This window comes from Micrasema longulum, unplaced genomic scaffold (genome assembly GCF_059751315.1).
Source record: "Micrasema longulum isolate JH-2025_06_02 unplaced genomic scaffold, ASM5975131v1 h1tg002040l, whole genome shotgun sequence".
NCBI lineage: Eukaryota > Metazoa > Arthropoda > Insecta > Trichoptera > Brachycentridae > Micrasema > Micrasema longulum.
Window position 1 is genome coordinate 228,130 of NW_028279208.1, and position 17,014 is coordinate 245,143.

At 30.4% G+C, this 17,014-nt stretch overlaps 1 protein-coding gene across 3 annotated transcripts in view; it reads right to left on the bottom strand.

Moving 5' to 3' along the window:
• Positions 1-16,578, bottom strand: part of LOC148273210 (uncharacterized) — a 38,431-nt gene extending 21,853 nt beyond the window's left edge. For 2 of the 3 annotated variants that reach the window (XM_088239015.1, XM_088239017.1), the window contains exons 1-4: positions 16,508-16,578; positions 11,718-11,867; positions 5,941-6,107; positions 3,495-3,652 (exon numbers count right to left, since the gene is read on the bottom strand). In XM_088239015.1, the coding sequence (XP_088095141.1) occupies positions 3,495-3,652; positions 5,941-6,107; positions 11,718-11,760 (368 nt within the window). In that variant the 5' untranslated portion in view covers positions 11,761-11,867; positions 16,508-16,578. Of the gene's footprint in view, positions 1-3,494; positions 3,653-5,940; positions 6,108-11,717; positions 11,893-16,507 lie in introns of all 3 variants that reach the window. The other variant, XM_088239016.1, reaches the window with a different exon arrangement.
• Positions 16,579-17,014: the final 436 nt, after the last annotated feature.

Here is a 17,014-nt window from a genome sequence, read left to right on the forward strand (position 1 = left end):
TCACCATTGTTGCAAAGTCCAAGAACAATGGCGCGTGATGACTACTTTTAACGACAGTATGGATATCAAAGGTTTACACACATTTAAATTATTCAAAGTCCGAAAAGAAAAGACCCAAATATAATTTCCAACCATTTATGGACTTTTCAAAGTTAGGGTGATGATATAATAAAAATCTATTTTAACTTACATATTCACCATTCTGATAATATATATTTCTTTCGTGATAAAAATTCAGTGAACAGTATTCGTAATATAATAATTAGACACGAAAAATATAAAATTGTTAAAATATAATATATATAAACCTACAACGATAATATATTCTCTTATTTTTTCGATCTTAGTTTATGACTCGAAAACATTGTACATTTTTTTTTGGCATTTCATTCAAATTTGACTGTTCGACAGTCAAAGTAACTTTACATCAATGTAATAATTTTATGTTAGAACAGTAAATTAAATAAATAAATTTGCACATTAGTGTCTAGCTTTTTTATTTTAACAATATTTTGAGTTTGTCCAAATTTTTGTAGACAAGGACTGGATTCAACTCCTCGGGGAGCTGTTTATATTAACATGTTACAACACAGATGAAGAACATTGAAGATAAGGTAATATAGGAGTCTAGGCATCTACAGGGCTTATGACCTGTCAATGGCTGGTTTAAGTGGCCACTTTACATGTAACATTCACTTCTGCCCATATTTGAACATCTATATTCCTTTCATTCTTTCATCTGTTGATGTTTGTGAAGTTAAAGAGCTGAAACCTTTATTTATGCTGGTGAGATTCATCTAATTGAATTATTTCACCTACATACTAGGCAACGTACGTACATCGAACATCTATATTCCTTCAATTCTTTCATCTGTTGATGTTTGTGAAGTTAAAGAGCTGAAACCTATATTTATTATTGTTGTTCTTGAGGTAATAATAATAATACATAAATAGTTTTTTTAGATTATTTTTGAGTAATTGTTTAAATTTCACGGAAATATAATCCTAAAAGTCTACGATTATTTTGATAATGGGCTAATTGAATAGTTCCGTTGTTAAGTTTATAATTACCGATAATTGCAGTGCAAAATTACCTAAGTATTGTAGTTTATCAAATACCATTTACATAGCTTAGGACCATTATAACACCTGGGGCCTCATGCAGGAAAGACGTGAAATTATGTCACCCACTCGATAATAGTCGAGTGGTCATCTCGATTGCTTTGTGAAATCGGAATTCTTAAAAAAACTTCGAGAATTTAATTATAAAGCGAATAAAAAAGTGCCCACACTTACAAATACGTATTTATGTATGACTTTCGTGTCACTTAAACATAAATTTATTCCGTCATATACTTTTTCAAGCCAAACTTGCTCCTTTGGGTATTTTGTGCATGTTATCTTTTTATGTTAAAATATGTTTTACTGAGACCCAAGAAGATTAAAAATGATTGTTGGTTCGATACAACACACATTGACATGTTATACGAAATATGTAATATCTATTCAATTAATGGTTTTTAAAATCAAATTGGGTTGTGGTGCCGTGGCTAGTGTATCGAACTCACGGCTCAATGGTCCGTGGTTCGAATCCCACTTTACCCCAACTTGATTCCTATTTTACAACGGTGAGTTATTTAAAGCTCGTTGAAAATGGCCCCCAAAATGAAATCGCGATCACAATGCAACATCCGCGGTCACCTAATATTAAAAATATATACCTTTCGCGACGTATAATACTGCTGCGCAATCAAGTATTTGAATTTCACCGGTGTAAATATGGAAAATATTCTAAAACTGCTATTTTCATTTATTTATTTATTATTTATCAAGCTACTTATTGCATTTAGCCAGCGGTTAGCCAAATGTCAAGAAAAGCAGTCGCCATAGTAAATGTAATTTAATTTTAACTTTTTTGTATTAAATACTCCTTACTATTTTGTAAATGCAATATATTGTATTAATTTTTATAGTAAACGCCGATTTTTTGCCAGTGAACTGTACTTTATTTACGAGGAAAACAAAAAACAAACCGACACAAGCGTTGACTTAGAGATTACACACGCGTCGACTTATGACTGCGATAACTTAAGCATGTTCATTATTTTTCATTGTGATTGCTCAAATGCTTAGCAAGTTTTAAGCACGTCGGTAGTTATTTGTGATTGAGCTACTAAGCTCCATGCAGTAGAAAATTATGTTTCTTTTAGACTATAATACCTCATTTTAAGGAAAAATGAATGAAAACGAACTCTCTCTCTAATCACTAGGTTTTACTCTATTAGATAGGTAGAAACTTTATTATAATTGAACGTAGTTATGCAAAAAGCATCCAGTCCACAACTTTGAAAAAATGAGGTTTTAGTGTTATCGGGTACAGTAAGGTCAATTCTATGTTCTGCTAAAAACAGCCAGACCGCTTTCATACAAAAAACTGTAAAAATCACCTTCTGAAAATAGTGTCAATCACAAAAACGGAATTTCTTAATTTGCATAAATCACCCACAGGACTAGAAAAATCTTACGGTACTTTAAAATTCATTTATACTGTTCAAACATATTATAAGATTCTTGTTTGTGATACCAAAAAAAACAAATGTATTCATTGTTAATCATTTGTCAAAGTCAAAAACATTCCAACTGTTGTGTAGATTTGATATTTCTCTCTTCTCACAAAGGTGCTATTATCTTAGTTTCACTTTTCTATGGCTGGCTGCTTTCTGTGTTAATTTATGTGACTTCACGCTCTATGTAATTTTATTCTTATTTTTTTAACCAAATTTTTCAATTTTTTTTATTTTTATTATTAATAAAACATATAATACAAAAATTACATATTATACTCCCAGGAGTTATTAGAAACTCATTTGGGACCGTACATAAGAAAAAACATTTTTTTGACAATACATAATATCATACAAATTAATACATCCGAAATAAAAAGAAACCATTATTGTATAAGAAACATAAAACACCATCTTGTATAAACTACATTAAATTAGCCACTGATGTAATTGTAGACGAAGAATTAAAACTTGAAAAAAATTGTACTAAACATGAACACAATACGAGAATATCAGAAAAATATCATATACAATCTTTTAAAACGAGAAAAGGACAATCGAGACTTATAAACCATGGACTGAAATTATACAATAAACTACCAGACAAAACTAAACAAAAGACTCAGACAACCTTTACAAAAAATGTTAAAAATATTATTATTAACAGTAGAATGTGAATTTAAAAAGTGAAAACATTTTGTTAAATGTATGTAACCCGTAAGGGTTTATCAATAAAATTTAAATTAAAAAAAATAAAAATAATAATAATAATAATAATAATAATTATCAATATCAAAAAGATTTAAGAAATATTTTTTAATTGCGACACTTCGATTTCTGATTTTGATCAATAAACAAAGTTTAAAGTGCTATATAACATTGATATTGTAAAATCTATACTAGATTATTTACATTTAAGTTTAGCCTTACCAAAACATGCTCATGACCCAACCGGGACTGCAATATCCGCACTGTGTCCCATTGAACTTGGCCAATCTCTCTTGAATGGGATGGAACTGGCCTCTATGTCCAATTCCCTCCACGGTCGTGATCTCCCAATCGTGACATGATAAAACGGACACCAAGCACTAAAATAACAATATCAGATTACTGAAATAGAATCAAAAAGTTAATAAATATCTCAATACCGGCAAAGGCAGAGAAATTATTCTAGAGCGAAATGGAAAGTCTAAAGATAACTATTACTTGCGGCTGGGTCTTCCAGTCTCCACACGAATTTATCTCGAGACTTGGACGAGCCTCGAAGAGCGAGTCTCTTAATTTCACGACTTTTCGAGACTTCTAGACTATTTAATGCTAACGATAATTCGTATACCAAATTGTGAATGTAGCAAATAAATCACATCATAACATACTATTTATTAATCTTTTTATTTCAATGAATACAAAACATACTATCTCTGTATCACCAAACACTTATAGATCACAATAGCCTAAGTAAATAAGGTAACACGAAAATCTTCTTAAATTAACTGAGGGCAAAATCGGCTAGCAACCAGCAGGTTAATTACTTGCTAGCAACGCTTTCTCGATCCTCAAGAAACCCCTTAGAGTAAGTTATCGAAATTTGGTTACTAGCATCCCGAGTCTCGATATTTAACATGTCTCGCGACTTATGACCTTATGTTGTCTGGTTTCAGTAATCTTGCGACCTTGTGTTGGCTGGTTTTAGTGATCAATAATCAGTTTATGCTATAAACATTTTGCATTGTAACACATATAATTCTTTCCATGTTTCATTTATTTTTTTTACTTATAAGTATTTTATTACACATTTTTTGAGACGACTCCATGGGACTAAAAGTCCCGTGTTGAGTTGGAACGAGTAATTAGTTGGACACAGACATACGAGCAAATCATCACAAATATTGTATTAGGTCAGAAACATAATAACATTAAAATATATATATATATATATATATATATATATATATGACACATCAATATGGTAAAGAGAAAACTCAAATATTCGTTAAACCATCAAGGAGTTTCCCACTCAAATCCCTCACTCTAATCCAGTCCTTAACTCCTTTCTTGAAAATAGTTTATTGTCCCCGAGTGCTTAATATGCTCTTCTAAAATATTAAATGCTTTCGGTGCGATAAAATATAGATATCTCTGAGCAAAAGTCGTACGAGTTTTAGGTAAGATATAATTTGTGCTCTGGGAAAACCTCGATTAAAACCAAAATATTTTTAAAATCAATGTCTATCCAATTAATTTATTTGATTCATTATGTACATACGTAATATTTATTTTAATTTGCTGAACATAAATGATTTCAGTGTTTATTTAAAAATGATAACAATACGAACATTTAAATGTACCATAAGTTATGGTCAAGTATACAAAATAAAAAATTTAACTTGACACATCTTAAAGGCTATTTTTTTCGCGTCATCGTTCATTTTTAATTGACAGGTTTCTAGCAAGTGGTCTGATGCTTAAAATATACCCTAAGGTTCGATGACATAAGACACAGTTCGCTCGGAATATGGAGATGTGGAGATTTAAAATAAAGTTTGTCAATAAATAAATAATAATAAAAAATAAATTACTGTGCCCTGAAAGCGTGCAAAACTGTCCGGATAAAAGGGAAAAGACTTTTAATTGATATGTAGGTACTTAGGTACTTGTTTATGATTGAATTCTAAAACTAAAAATTATTAATATTCAAATATTGAGTTTGATTAGGTACCTATACTTGCTCGTGGTTGAATTCCAAAACATAAAGTAATTAATTTTCAAATAAAGAATTCTTTTTGCATATGCAAAACTATACGCTACTTACCAACAGTGGTGCATTTTGCGTAAGAATCCGTTTTTCAAAAATGTATCAAATGTCAGTTGAAAAGAAATAATTTTAACTAACATAAGTTGATATGTAGAAATTAAGAAATTGTAAGGAAATTAATTAATAAATTCAGTAGCCATAAGAAATAATTGATGTTTGCAAACGTTAAAATACCTTTTTTTTAGTATACAAAAAAAACAACATTCTACGTATTTTTTGGAATATACATTTCAGTCGAATGCAACCCTGGAAGTTTGATGAAAAACACATAAATATTCCCTCCTAACTTTTTTTCTGATGAACATATAAGAGATACTATTATTTACAAACCTAAGTTACGTAAATTAGATTATTTTGCAAAATATCGCATGTAAATTGATCCGGTAGAGTCTATAAAGGACAAACTTTTTTACATTCATTTTTATATGTAGAAGATATACCAGCTTCGGTCGCGAAAGTGATGAATCAGTCACTGGTTATTCAAAATGTTTGATTTTATATATCAGTCATCTTGAATTTCAATAAAAAAATACGTATAATTATCTTTGTATATGAACTTACAGAGTTGACTGAGAAAGTTTCCATTTGTTTGGAGACAGGATGTGCAGCCTTGACGGACACCACACATACACCGCAGCCGCCCTCGTGACACATGGCCTTGGTTCCTCGAAGGTTGGCATGGTTTCTGAGGAAGCTGTTCAGCGATGTATCCGTGTCGATGGAAGATACTGGGAAAAGGGAAACACCAATCAATGCAGAATTACAAAAATTTGTAAAAAAACACACTTCTGTCGGGAAAGGTATTGCGCCTGCGGACCGCTAGCGACGGGCGAAAATAAAGGTCCAGCGCAAATTTCTTTATTTTTTTTAAATCGCCATATCTTCGAAAATAGTAAAAATATTTTTAAAAAACATTATACATACTAATTCGGTATATCCAAGCTATAAAATTACAAACCAAAATCTTTTTTTTTTTTCATCATTCGCTCTAAGCTGAAAACGGGATAATCCATCAACAAATTAGGGACATCTTGGCGCGCCTCATCATTCATTTTATTTATTTATTCATTCAAAATAACGCCAGTTTAAATATGAATGAACTTATTCAGGCTTTTTAGGTTATGCCCGTGTCAAGCCGAAATAAATAACAATAAAAATACATAGTAAAATTAATTAAATCAAATTATAATGACATAGAATAACAATCTAGAAAAAAAAGCAAATGTTATAAATAATAAAATTCCAAAGAATATAATGCAAAAAAGATAATCAGAAATAATTTTTAAAATATAAACTATTCAAATTAATAATCACACATAATCAAATATACAAAAGAATGGTATCATTAAAATCAACAAATAATAGTAAAATATAGTAGTATTTAAAAAAAAACGAAATAAGAGTATCATTGAAATCAACAAAAAAATAATATATATATAAAACACAATTGAAATGATAATTGAGATTTGTTTTCTAGAAACTCACTCAATACTATAGTAATAAATATAAGAAATAGGAGCAATAAATCATATGCCGAATAATAGTACGCACTAAATTAAATTATACAAAAATATATAAAAATATCAAGATCTATAAAAATAAAATAAAAGTAAAAGTATGGAAGGAAAGTAGATTTGTAAATTTTTGCTAAATGCTAATCTCGAACTTAAAAAAAATTGACAACCTCGTCCCTATCGATGTGCAGCAACCAATTGCAAACATTTTTCTTAAATACATTGGCACTTGTGGAGTTTTTTATGGCTGCCGGAAGTTGATTAAAAAATTTTGGAGCCAGGAAGGTAAAGTTTCTTTAAATCTAGACCTATACTCTTCTAACAGAAATAAATCCACTATTTGTAATTTTATCGTGTCGTGCGGATTCTTACGATCGATCGTCTGAAATGGGCCAAACGATCAAACTCATTGATATCTTTCTATGTTTGTGAAAGCAAAATATTTCGTTTTTCAATGTGGCAAGATTCCATATGAATACTTATAGGCTGGCGAAAAAATATTGAACGATCGTGCGCCTGACGATTTCGCACTTGATAAAGATCACAATTTGTAAGTAATTGTAATTTTAATGAGTTGAGACCAAGTTGTCGAAATTCGTACGAACGGTGTGAAAGTGAAAGTGATCAGTTTTGGCTATTATTGTACAGTTCGCTACGACTTTCACTATTACACTTTTATTTTTGAAACAATGCCAAGTTCAGTGCCTTTATGTCGATTACGGGAACAGAAAACTGATAAATAATACATTTAAAGCCGTTATTATTTTTACTTCGTTTTTACGACACGAATTACCGATTATCAGAATAAGGGGTTATCGAAATAACCAGTTTCATTAAAAATAATCAGTTTCAAAAACCAACTGGATTGTTTCCGAATCACCGTGCAAACAAAATCCGATCGAGTTATGATTACTCGGATATTTAATTCGGAGTTATTTTTGCTGAGAATTAAAAAAAAAAATATTTGGGAAAAACAAAAATTGTTTTGTAAAAATCAGTACATACAACCAGTTCAAGTTTTTCATAAATGTACACGTTACACAGTAAAGAGAAAAAAAAAATTACATGAGACGAGAAAAAAGGAGAGCAAGAAGGCCTAGAGATGAGAAAATATAGTGGAGGAATGGAGGAGAGGGATTTTCATAATATAGTTGACCGATTAAAAATTTATAATAACATGAACATAATTGAAGGTACACACACTTATTACACACTGACAAATGTTTCATTTTAGAGTGTTTCAAAAAGTTTTTATTAAAGTCACAAATTTTGTATTAAAAATATCTAAATGGGGACAAAACAGTATCAAGGCTTATTACGGAAGTAAAAAAATATTTTCACATTTTACAACATCTTCGAGATTTGCACTGGTTGAAAAGCCCAGAGAGAATTAAATACAAGCTTTGCTGGATAGTATTCAAATTCCTTCATGAAATGACTCCAAAATACCTATAATACCTTTGTTTTAGAGAAAATACACGTCAAAGAAAATAAACACTTGGGTCAGCATTTGATCCAGGCAGAGGAAAACTTGTCGAAATCCGGCGTTCCCCAAACACTAGGTTGGGAGATCGTGTTTTTGCCGTTGCCGGCCCCTTTGCCTGGAACCAATTGCCTTCAAACTTACGAATCATCGACAGTCCCAGTCAGTTCAGATCCCAACTAAAATTTTACTTCTTTAGTTTATCATACCCTCAATTTAAAATCAGAAAAGGTAATATGTCAATTTAGCTTAGTTAGAATGTAAGTTTAAGTAAACAATTGTAAAAGTCCTTGTAAAGCGCCCTTGAGGTGATTTTTCACAAAAATCCGCTATTTATTATTGTTACTTTTAAAGTAAGTTAAATTTGGAGCAGCTAAGATAAATAAACGAATTTTGAACATTTTTTTTGGAAATGGATTATAAAAAAAATTACTAGTCGTGTTAACTTTACGGAATAATTTATTGAAATACGCTCTAAGAGATAAGGACTATCGACATTAAAAATTGAAGAGAAAAGACAGATTAGAAATGCTTCTACGTTTAGTAAGGGTATTTAAACTATGAAAGAAAAAAATAGTCTTCGCGCGAGTTAAAATAAGTGTGAAATTAACGATCCAAAAGTTTAAGGAATCTATTCTGTATCCAATCTAGTTGTGATATATAAATTGTACATCGAGGACTCCAGACAACTCAAGTTTGCTGCGAACGTATGCATTTTGAGGGATGCGGTTCTTTTGAATAGTTTGAGTGGTGCGTATAATAAAGCTCAAGTTTCTGTAAGCCTTATTTACGGAGAATTTTTCTACTATAACCACGCCTAAATTTCTCAGCTCGTTTTTCCGGACAAGACAATTACCGTTTATTTCATAGTTGAAAATAATTTTATGGTTATTTCTAGTGAACGAAATAACGAAACAACAGGAAACAGTTTTGCGTTAGTTTATTTAGGCTGTTTTGTAGTTCCAAACAATTATTTTCTAACTTAACATTTAAAAATAATTTGGTGTTGTCAGCAAACATGAGAAAATAAGATTGCTTAGTAAATATTTATAATATTGATGCAAATACATGTTTTTTATTTCCATTCATAATAACACTTGTTATTAAATATATTGTCACACCAAATGTAAGGAGAAAATGACACCAAACAGTACTTTCAAAAAATATTTGTTACTAGAATATTTTGAATTTTTCTTAAAACTTATACATGAGAATTGGATAGGAAGTAATTTTTCCAGGTCAATGAGAAATATATTGAGAAGTTAGCCATTTTGCAGAATATAATTTCTTATGTTCCGGATGGGTGTTACGATTATGGAAGTATTAATAGACTAGAAAGAGTCCGACAAAAAAATTTAAGCAGGTCGACTACCGGTTAAACACTAAGCTCTCCAATCATGCTGAAAGTATGCAGTACCATGGAATAAACTTTCTTAAAAACCGAATAATAATGTTAGACCAGTTATTTTTATTCAAATTAATAAATAATAAAATTGATTCTCCTAACCTTCTTGAAAGACTTCCATTCCGTGTGCCATCTAGACCGACAAGACAAAATCTTCTGTTTTACACTGTAAATGCGTCAACAAACTATTTTGAACAATCTACAATACCTAGATATGCGACCAATATAACAATATATTTACCGAGGCTGATATTTTTTGTGACAATGTACATATGTGAATTTAGGTCAAAAATTATAGAAATCTTGAGAGAAGCAGATATTTAACTTTATTATTATAAACATATTTTTTAATTTCGTTTCATTTACATTTATTATATTGAACATAATTTAAATTATTGTATTAAGTGTAAAAAATTTTTTTGGTGTGTGCATGAGTTTCTTACACTAATATAAAAAAAAAATTGGCAATATTTGTGTACATACTGTTTGTTTACCTAATAAAATAAAAAAATAAATTATTATCTCGATAGCGCCAGCACAGACTTTTATTTAAGTTAATATTTGCAAACCTCAAACCCCCTTAAAAATTTGTTGTTATTTTTTAATTATTTAGGTTTTTTTCATGATTGCATTTGTCTTTGGATTTGAATTTTCGTTTTTCAGTAGAAATTTTTGACCAAATCTTCTTTTGACCAGTCTGTTTTTTGGTTGGCTGAACGATATTGCTTTTAGCAATAAGTCCAGTTAAGTTCTTATTATTTGAACTAGAAGATTCAAATAAATAAAGAAGAGTTATCCAATATAGATCACCATACACAACAATATCTTATATATGTGGAAGACAGCAAAGGTTAGGTTTGGGAACTGTTTATCAGCAAGTATCGATGTTACATCAGGTGTACCCCAGGGTACTCATCTGGCACCCCTTCTTTTTAATTTGTTCATTAACGATGTAGCAAATGTATTCTCCTTTACTCGTTTTTGGCTCTTTGTGATCGACAATAATATTCTTAAAATAATTCAAAATACAAATGACTGTTTGCTGCTTTAGTCAAATATCGATTCGTTTAAAATGTGATGCTATCTAGAATTAAATATTGAAAAATGTAAAATAATGTATTTTTATACAATGAAAAACCTATCTCCTTTGATTACAAAATAGATAATATTAATTTAAATGTAGTCACGTCTATTAAGGACCTCGGAGTTTTCACGGAATGTAAATATACCTTTAATAAACATATTGATACTATGATTAACAAGTCACAAAAACTCTTGGGTTTTGTTAACAGGACATCTAGTGACTTTACAAATATGTTCACGGTTAAAACACTATATTGCTCACTTGTTGAATATGCATCCGTGATCTGGTCTCCCTTCTATGTGGCCATATAAATCATATCGAATCGGTGCAACATCGTTTGCTTAGAAAAGTAGCATGGATGATTGGCCTCGAGAGGGGAGGCTACACTTACGGAGAAATGGAGCCAATGTTAAAAATCTCAAGTCTAAAAAAACGTAGAAATAACATTGACTCCATATTTATGTTTAATTTACTAAATGGCTTAATTGATGTACCATCGTCACTGGAACAAGTGGCATTCAATGTTCCAATCCGCCGGTTGCGAAATAATAATGTGCTGTTTCTTGATCAACACGGCACAAACTATGACTTGCATGAACCAATGTCCCGATTGTGTCGTATTGTAAACTCAAAAAAAGATCTGGGCTTTTTTGGTGTAAGTCTTTATAGATTTAAAAAATCACTAAAATAGACCGGATCTCGTCTGGAAGTAGTATTTTATTTGTCCTTTCTTTAATTTTATTTAGTTATATTTTATTTTATTAGTACCTGTATTTATTATAAGAAGTTAGAATAGACTGCATAAGTCCGTCAAATAAATAAATAAATATTATACGAACAGTAGCTGCTTACCTGAATATTTCTTTCCATTGATAGTAAACTTCACTTGTGACATGATAACTTATTTATTCACTTGTTACTTAGTACGGTTAACTGTATTCAATTAATTTTTTATTCGAGCATTATTTTATTACTTTTAAAAAAATGACATTCATTCACCACCTAAATTAAAAAATACTTTTTCCATCTAAAAATATATGTCGATAAAACATTCCATTCCTGATTCTTAGTAATTCTATTATTGTAAAAATCGAAAAATGTTAGATTTTACGTCCTAATAAAACGAATATCCATGTAATATTTTTTTACCTTTCACCAAAGCTAATATCTATGTAGCATTATTTTACTAATTAAACTAAACAAATATGTGACGTTATTTCACCTCTAACTAAAAAGAATAACTATGTAACATTATTTAACCATAAAAATAGAATTTGTAACATTATTTCACATCTTAAAACTTTAAATGCAGCATATTTTTTACCACATGTATCGAATACGTAACTTTATTTTACCACGTAAAAATATTATAGTTTTTCGAAAATGTATGAAAGAAATAATAAAAATAAACAACTTTGAAACGTAATTTTATTTACGTTTTAGGTAAACACGTACCAAGAATAGACAATGAACTATTTTTAAGGTACGGGGTTCTTTTTTCAAATGTCAGGAAAACTAATCGATTTGAACTCACGACGTCACAGCGCGGCGGTGTAATAAAAAAAACAAAATATAAAAAATAAAATAACGATGATAATGGGATACATAAAAACAAAATTATTTATTTTTACCTTATTTTAATAGTCTATTAAAAAAAAGTCAATGAACTTATTCATTAACCTTACCAGACCTAAGGAGGGGATTCGAATCCCCCATAGACCGATTTTAATTCGATAACTTGAGTTATATTAAAGCTATTTTCCCTATATTTTGTGTAATCGTGAAAATAATAGAAAGAAGCATTTTCCTGTTTTTGTTTTTAAGGTTTCAAAAAGGTGTTTTTTTTTATTTTTTACATTGAAGCAAAAAAAAAATACGTAAATAATACAAGGGTCAATTTCACTTTATGTACATAAGCATTTGGCAAACTTACAAAAATGAATAAAATACACGAATGAGTAAAATATTTGTATGCGAAAACATGAATAAATTATTGCAAGGCCATAATTTTTCATGTTATGTCATGTCACGGCGGCCTCCGTGGTGTAGTGATCAAGACGCTTGACGCTTGACTCACACAGAAGGTTCCCGGTGAGAACACAAAAATTAAATGTGATTTTTATCAAGCCTGGGTGTTATGTGATGTAATTCACCACTGTAATTGGGCCTCCTGGTCTGTTGTGGTGCAAAAAAAAAAAACACTTCCAACGTTTTATTCTCCTGATGCCATATACAAGTAGGCGCCTGGTCCCCCCGTTCGGATCATGTGTAATCTTTGGATGCTTAGTAAGAAAATATATTTCTTTGTAATTTTGCAATATTTTTACCGAGGGAGATGCTGATGTTTTCGACATATTTGAAGATATTGATGAAGTATAAATATACAAACTAAAAGTTTAAAAAACCTGTTCTCTCAATCGAAAATATTGAAATCCAAGTGCATCACAGTTATCCACGTAGGTACTTAAGAAAAAAGCTAAAGGAACACATTGTAAAAAAGGACCTAACAATTTATTTTTTTATCAATAGACGTTAAAACCCTGATGGGTAATTTTTTTGAGAAGGGAATACTGAGGTCAAAAAGTTCGCAGAACTGACATTGAATGGTCAAACCCGTTAAAATAATATGCGGCGCAGAATTTTAATTTTGATAAATGAATATTTAAAAGTTGTTTTTTTTGTCACTCTCTCGCAAATGCCTCCCCGATACTGTGCGAAAAAGACGACTGCAAGTCGGACTACTTATGCATAACTAAAATCGACAAAATCGACGTTTCGCTGTCACGTTTTCCGCACCACAAATCTGAACCGGTTTGGTTGTTTTTTTTTAGAAAGAGTATCAGAATGAACTTTTCTGTGTCGGTACATTTTTTGTTTTTCAAAAATAGTTTTTATATTTCTATACCGCACGTCCGAAGACGAAAGATTGAACTGGGCGCTTTAAAGGGTTTTTAGATAGTCCTAACGTACATTCACGGAGACTGGACCGCTGTACACGTGCAAACCACGAACCCACTGCGTGACATCGCATGATTGGCCCATTTTACACCACGGTCGAAATCTACAAGGCATGATAAAATACAATACGATGGATCGAAATTTATTGTTTTACAATTATGTATTTATTTAATGCCCGACAAACGCAATACTCCGGTCGATTTCCTTTTGCAGGATTTTTACCTGAGAGTACTTGCTAAATTTAAATAATGATTTTGATAAAATTATTATTAAAATCTCTTTTGTTAAGTTTTACAATATTATTTAATCGGATTGTGGTCCCGTGGCTAGTGTTGCGGACTCACGGATCAGAGGTCCGAGGTTCGAACCCCACTCTACTCCAACTTGATTTTTGTTTTCTAATATGAGTTATTTATAACTCGTTGAAAACGGTCACCAAAATTTAAATATTTAGGTAAATTATAAGAACGCTAATATTAAAAAAAATATAATTACCGAGGCGTTTTTATCGACATTTTTATTAAAACCATGAACTTTGGAGTTTTATAAAAAAATAACGAAAAAAATAAATTTTATAAAATTTAAACAGGTAGGTACAAATTAATCCAATAAATGTCGATCCACTATAATTTTTCCGAACCATTTAGATTAAGGAGAAATGTATGAAATAGGCTATTTTCTGTCGGATATGACGCGGCTGGTTCGTTTATTTGGAAATTCTTGTAATAATGAACATACTTTAGTTTGGTTTTTAGTTTAACAACAAACGTGTAACAAACGGCCCGTTGTATTGGTGTTATATGTGGCTAAATTCGTAGTTAATAATTGTATAATTGTTTTTCTCCGTATGGGCGACTCTAGCCAGTGGCGTGTTATAATCACTCTTCATCAAAATCCTTAGCCCAACGCATTTTTTCCCACCGAGTTGAGACTTGTTTCTCAACAAATATTAAATTATAATTTTAAAATTAATAAATAAATAAAAAATATTTCAATCACACTTTTAATCACTTCCGGTCATCAGATACCATCACTAAAATACATTTATTTTCAAGTAATTGCGTGAACTACCGTACTTTACTGCAACGACAAATTACAACAATCTATGTATTTTATAGATAAATAAGTACGTATTTTAGTAACCGGTCCGATGTGGTATTCCACGACTACTTCTATCATTACGCCGTTTTTCTGAATAAGTAGGGAATGAGGATAGAAAGACGCATCACTTAATCTTTTAATACGAACTTCGCTTCCACATATTAACGCATTTATAGTACTATTTATAGTACTAATTTTTAAAAATAAAAATAATGTTTTCTTCTTTTTCACGTGTCATGTCGGGTCCTTCCAACGTCAATGACCACTTTGGAGAGAGGTTCCCTGACCTGAGTCGTGCGAAAAATATCATTATATAATCAGATTCTTAAATTACAATAAAAAAATCACTTTCAAATTGCATAATCCATTCTATGAGAAAAATGTTTTGTAAAATGAATAGTTGAAATAAAAAATAACTCTTAAGTTAATAAATAAACTAACTTTAAATGCAATATTTTAAAGAAGCTAAAAAGTTCGTTTGCAAGAACAAAACTCGTTGCTACCCTTAAATTTTTCGCTTTACATGTCGATTTTCTAAAAAATGTTTGAAAAAACTAAAAGTTTACATGAAACTCACCATCAAAATAAAAAAGATCGTTTCGTAATATTATTGTGTCGTTATGAATGGCATGATGAAAAAAAATTAAATCAAATACATTTTTTTTCTACAATATTTTGAGTTTGTTCATATGTTTGTAGACAAAAGACTGGATTTCACCCCCTAGGGAGTCATCAAGAACAACAAATTAGAACCATAAGCCCTGTTCATGCCCAGACTTCTATATTCCCTTCTCTAAAGTGTTCTCCATCCCTGTTGTTAGTTAACTTTAACTATAAAAATTATATGAAATGGAAGTTTATAAAAAAAATACACACAAAAACTATTAATATTTTACGCATTTTTTTTACGAAAAATCAAAGTCATTGTTTTATAATTGTTTTATTAATGTTTTACAACAGAGATGAAGAACATTTTATCCAAGGAAATATAGAAGTCTAGACATTTAATGGGCTTATGACTTGTCATTGGCTAGTCTAAGTGACCACTTTACACACTGTAATATTTATCACTCTTCTTGTGTTTAAATATCTATATTCTTTTAATTCGCCCATCAGTTGATTTTTGTAAAGTTAAAAAGCTTAAACCTTCATTGATGCAGGTGAGATTCTGAATGAATTATTTCACTTACATACTAGGCTACGGCTGACAATATTTGTAGTTGGTCCAAACTTTTGTAAACAATAACTGGGTTCAGCCCCCTTGGGAGGTATCAATATTAATATATTAAAACAGAGATGAAGAACATTTTAGAGAAAGGAATATAGTCTAGAAGTCTACTATCATTAATTGGATTATTTTAATTTTCAACTTGATGGTTTAGATTAGGGTTATTATTTTTGTAAGCATTTAGCAATTTGAACCCGGTCCGATGTTACTAGTTTTAAATGTCAAATGCAACGAATTTATACACGTATTTTAAAATATGAATTAGATATTATTACTTAAGTGTTATAATTTATATTCGTTATGATAATTTATTTATGTTCTAATTAGATAGTTTAAATTAAAGTAACATATTCACTTGGTAATTTAAATCAATATTTCGAAGTAAACGCGGTCCGATGTTACCAGTTTTGAACGGCGGTCAAGACTAACTTGAAGCCTTCTTTTTAAATTGACAGTACCTGAGTGCCCCCCACTCCAATAAAACGAGGAGGTAAATGCATTCAGGTACCTTAATGACATCGCGAAACGATTTTATTAAATATTTAAGACTGGCTTATGAGTGGGGTTGCCATATTTGGCTAGGGTCTCGTCGGGACGTTCTGGGATAGGGAGGTTTAGTAACAAAAAAGGCCATGTAATGATTTTTTAAAAAATAAGCGTTTTTTATGAAAAAAGTTTTTTGAGTACTCATTAAAATTGTACTAATATTTTTATGCCTATTTAAAAGTAAACCTCATAATTATTGTTATAAAATAATAATCAGGGTGTTCTTTAAACGCTGTCACATCCAAAACCACGATGATCAGTATAGGCAAGAAGACATTTAAGCATATTAAAAAATATATCTTTAGAACGAAGAAAA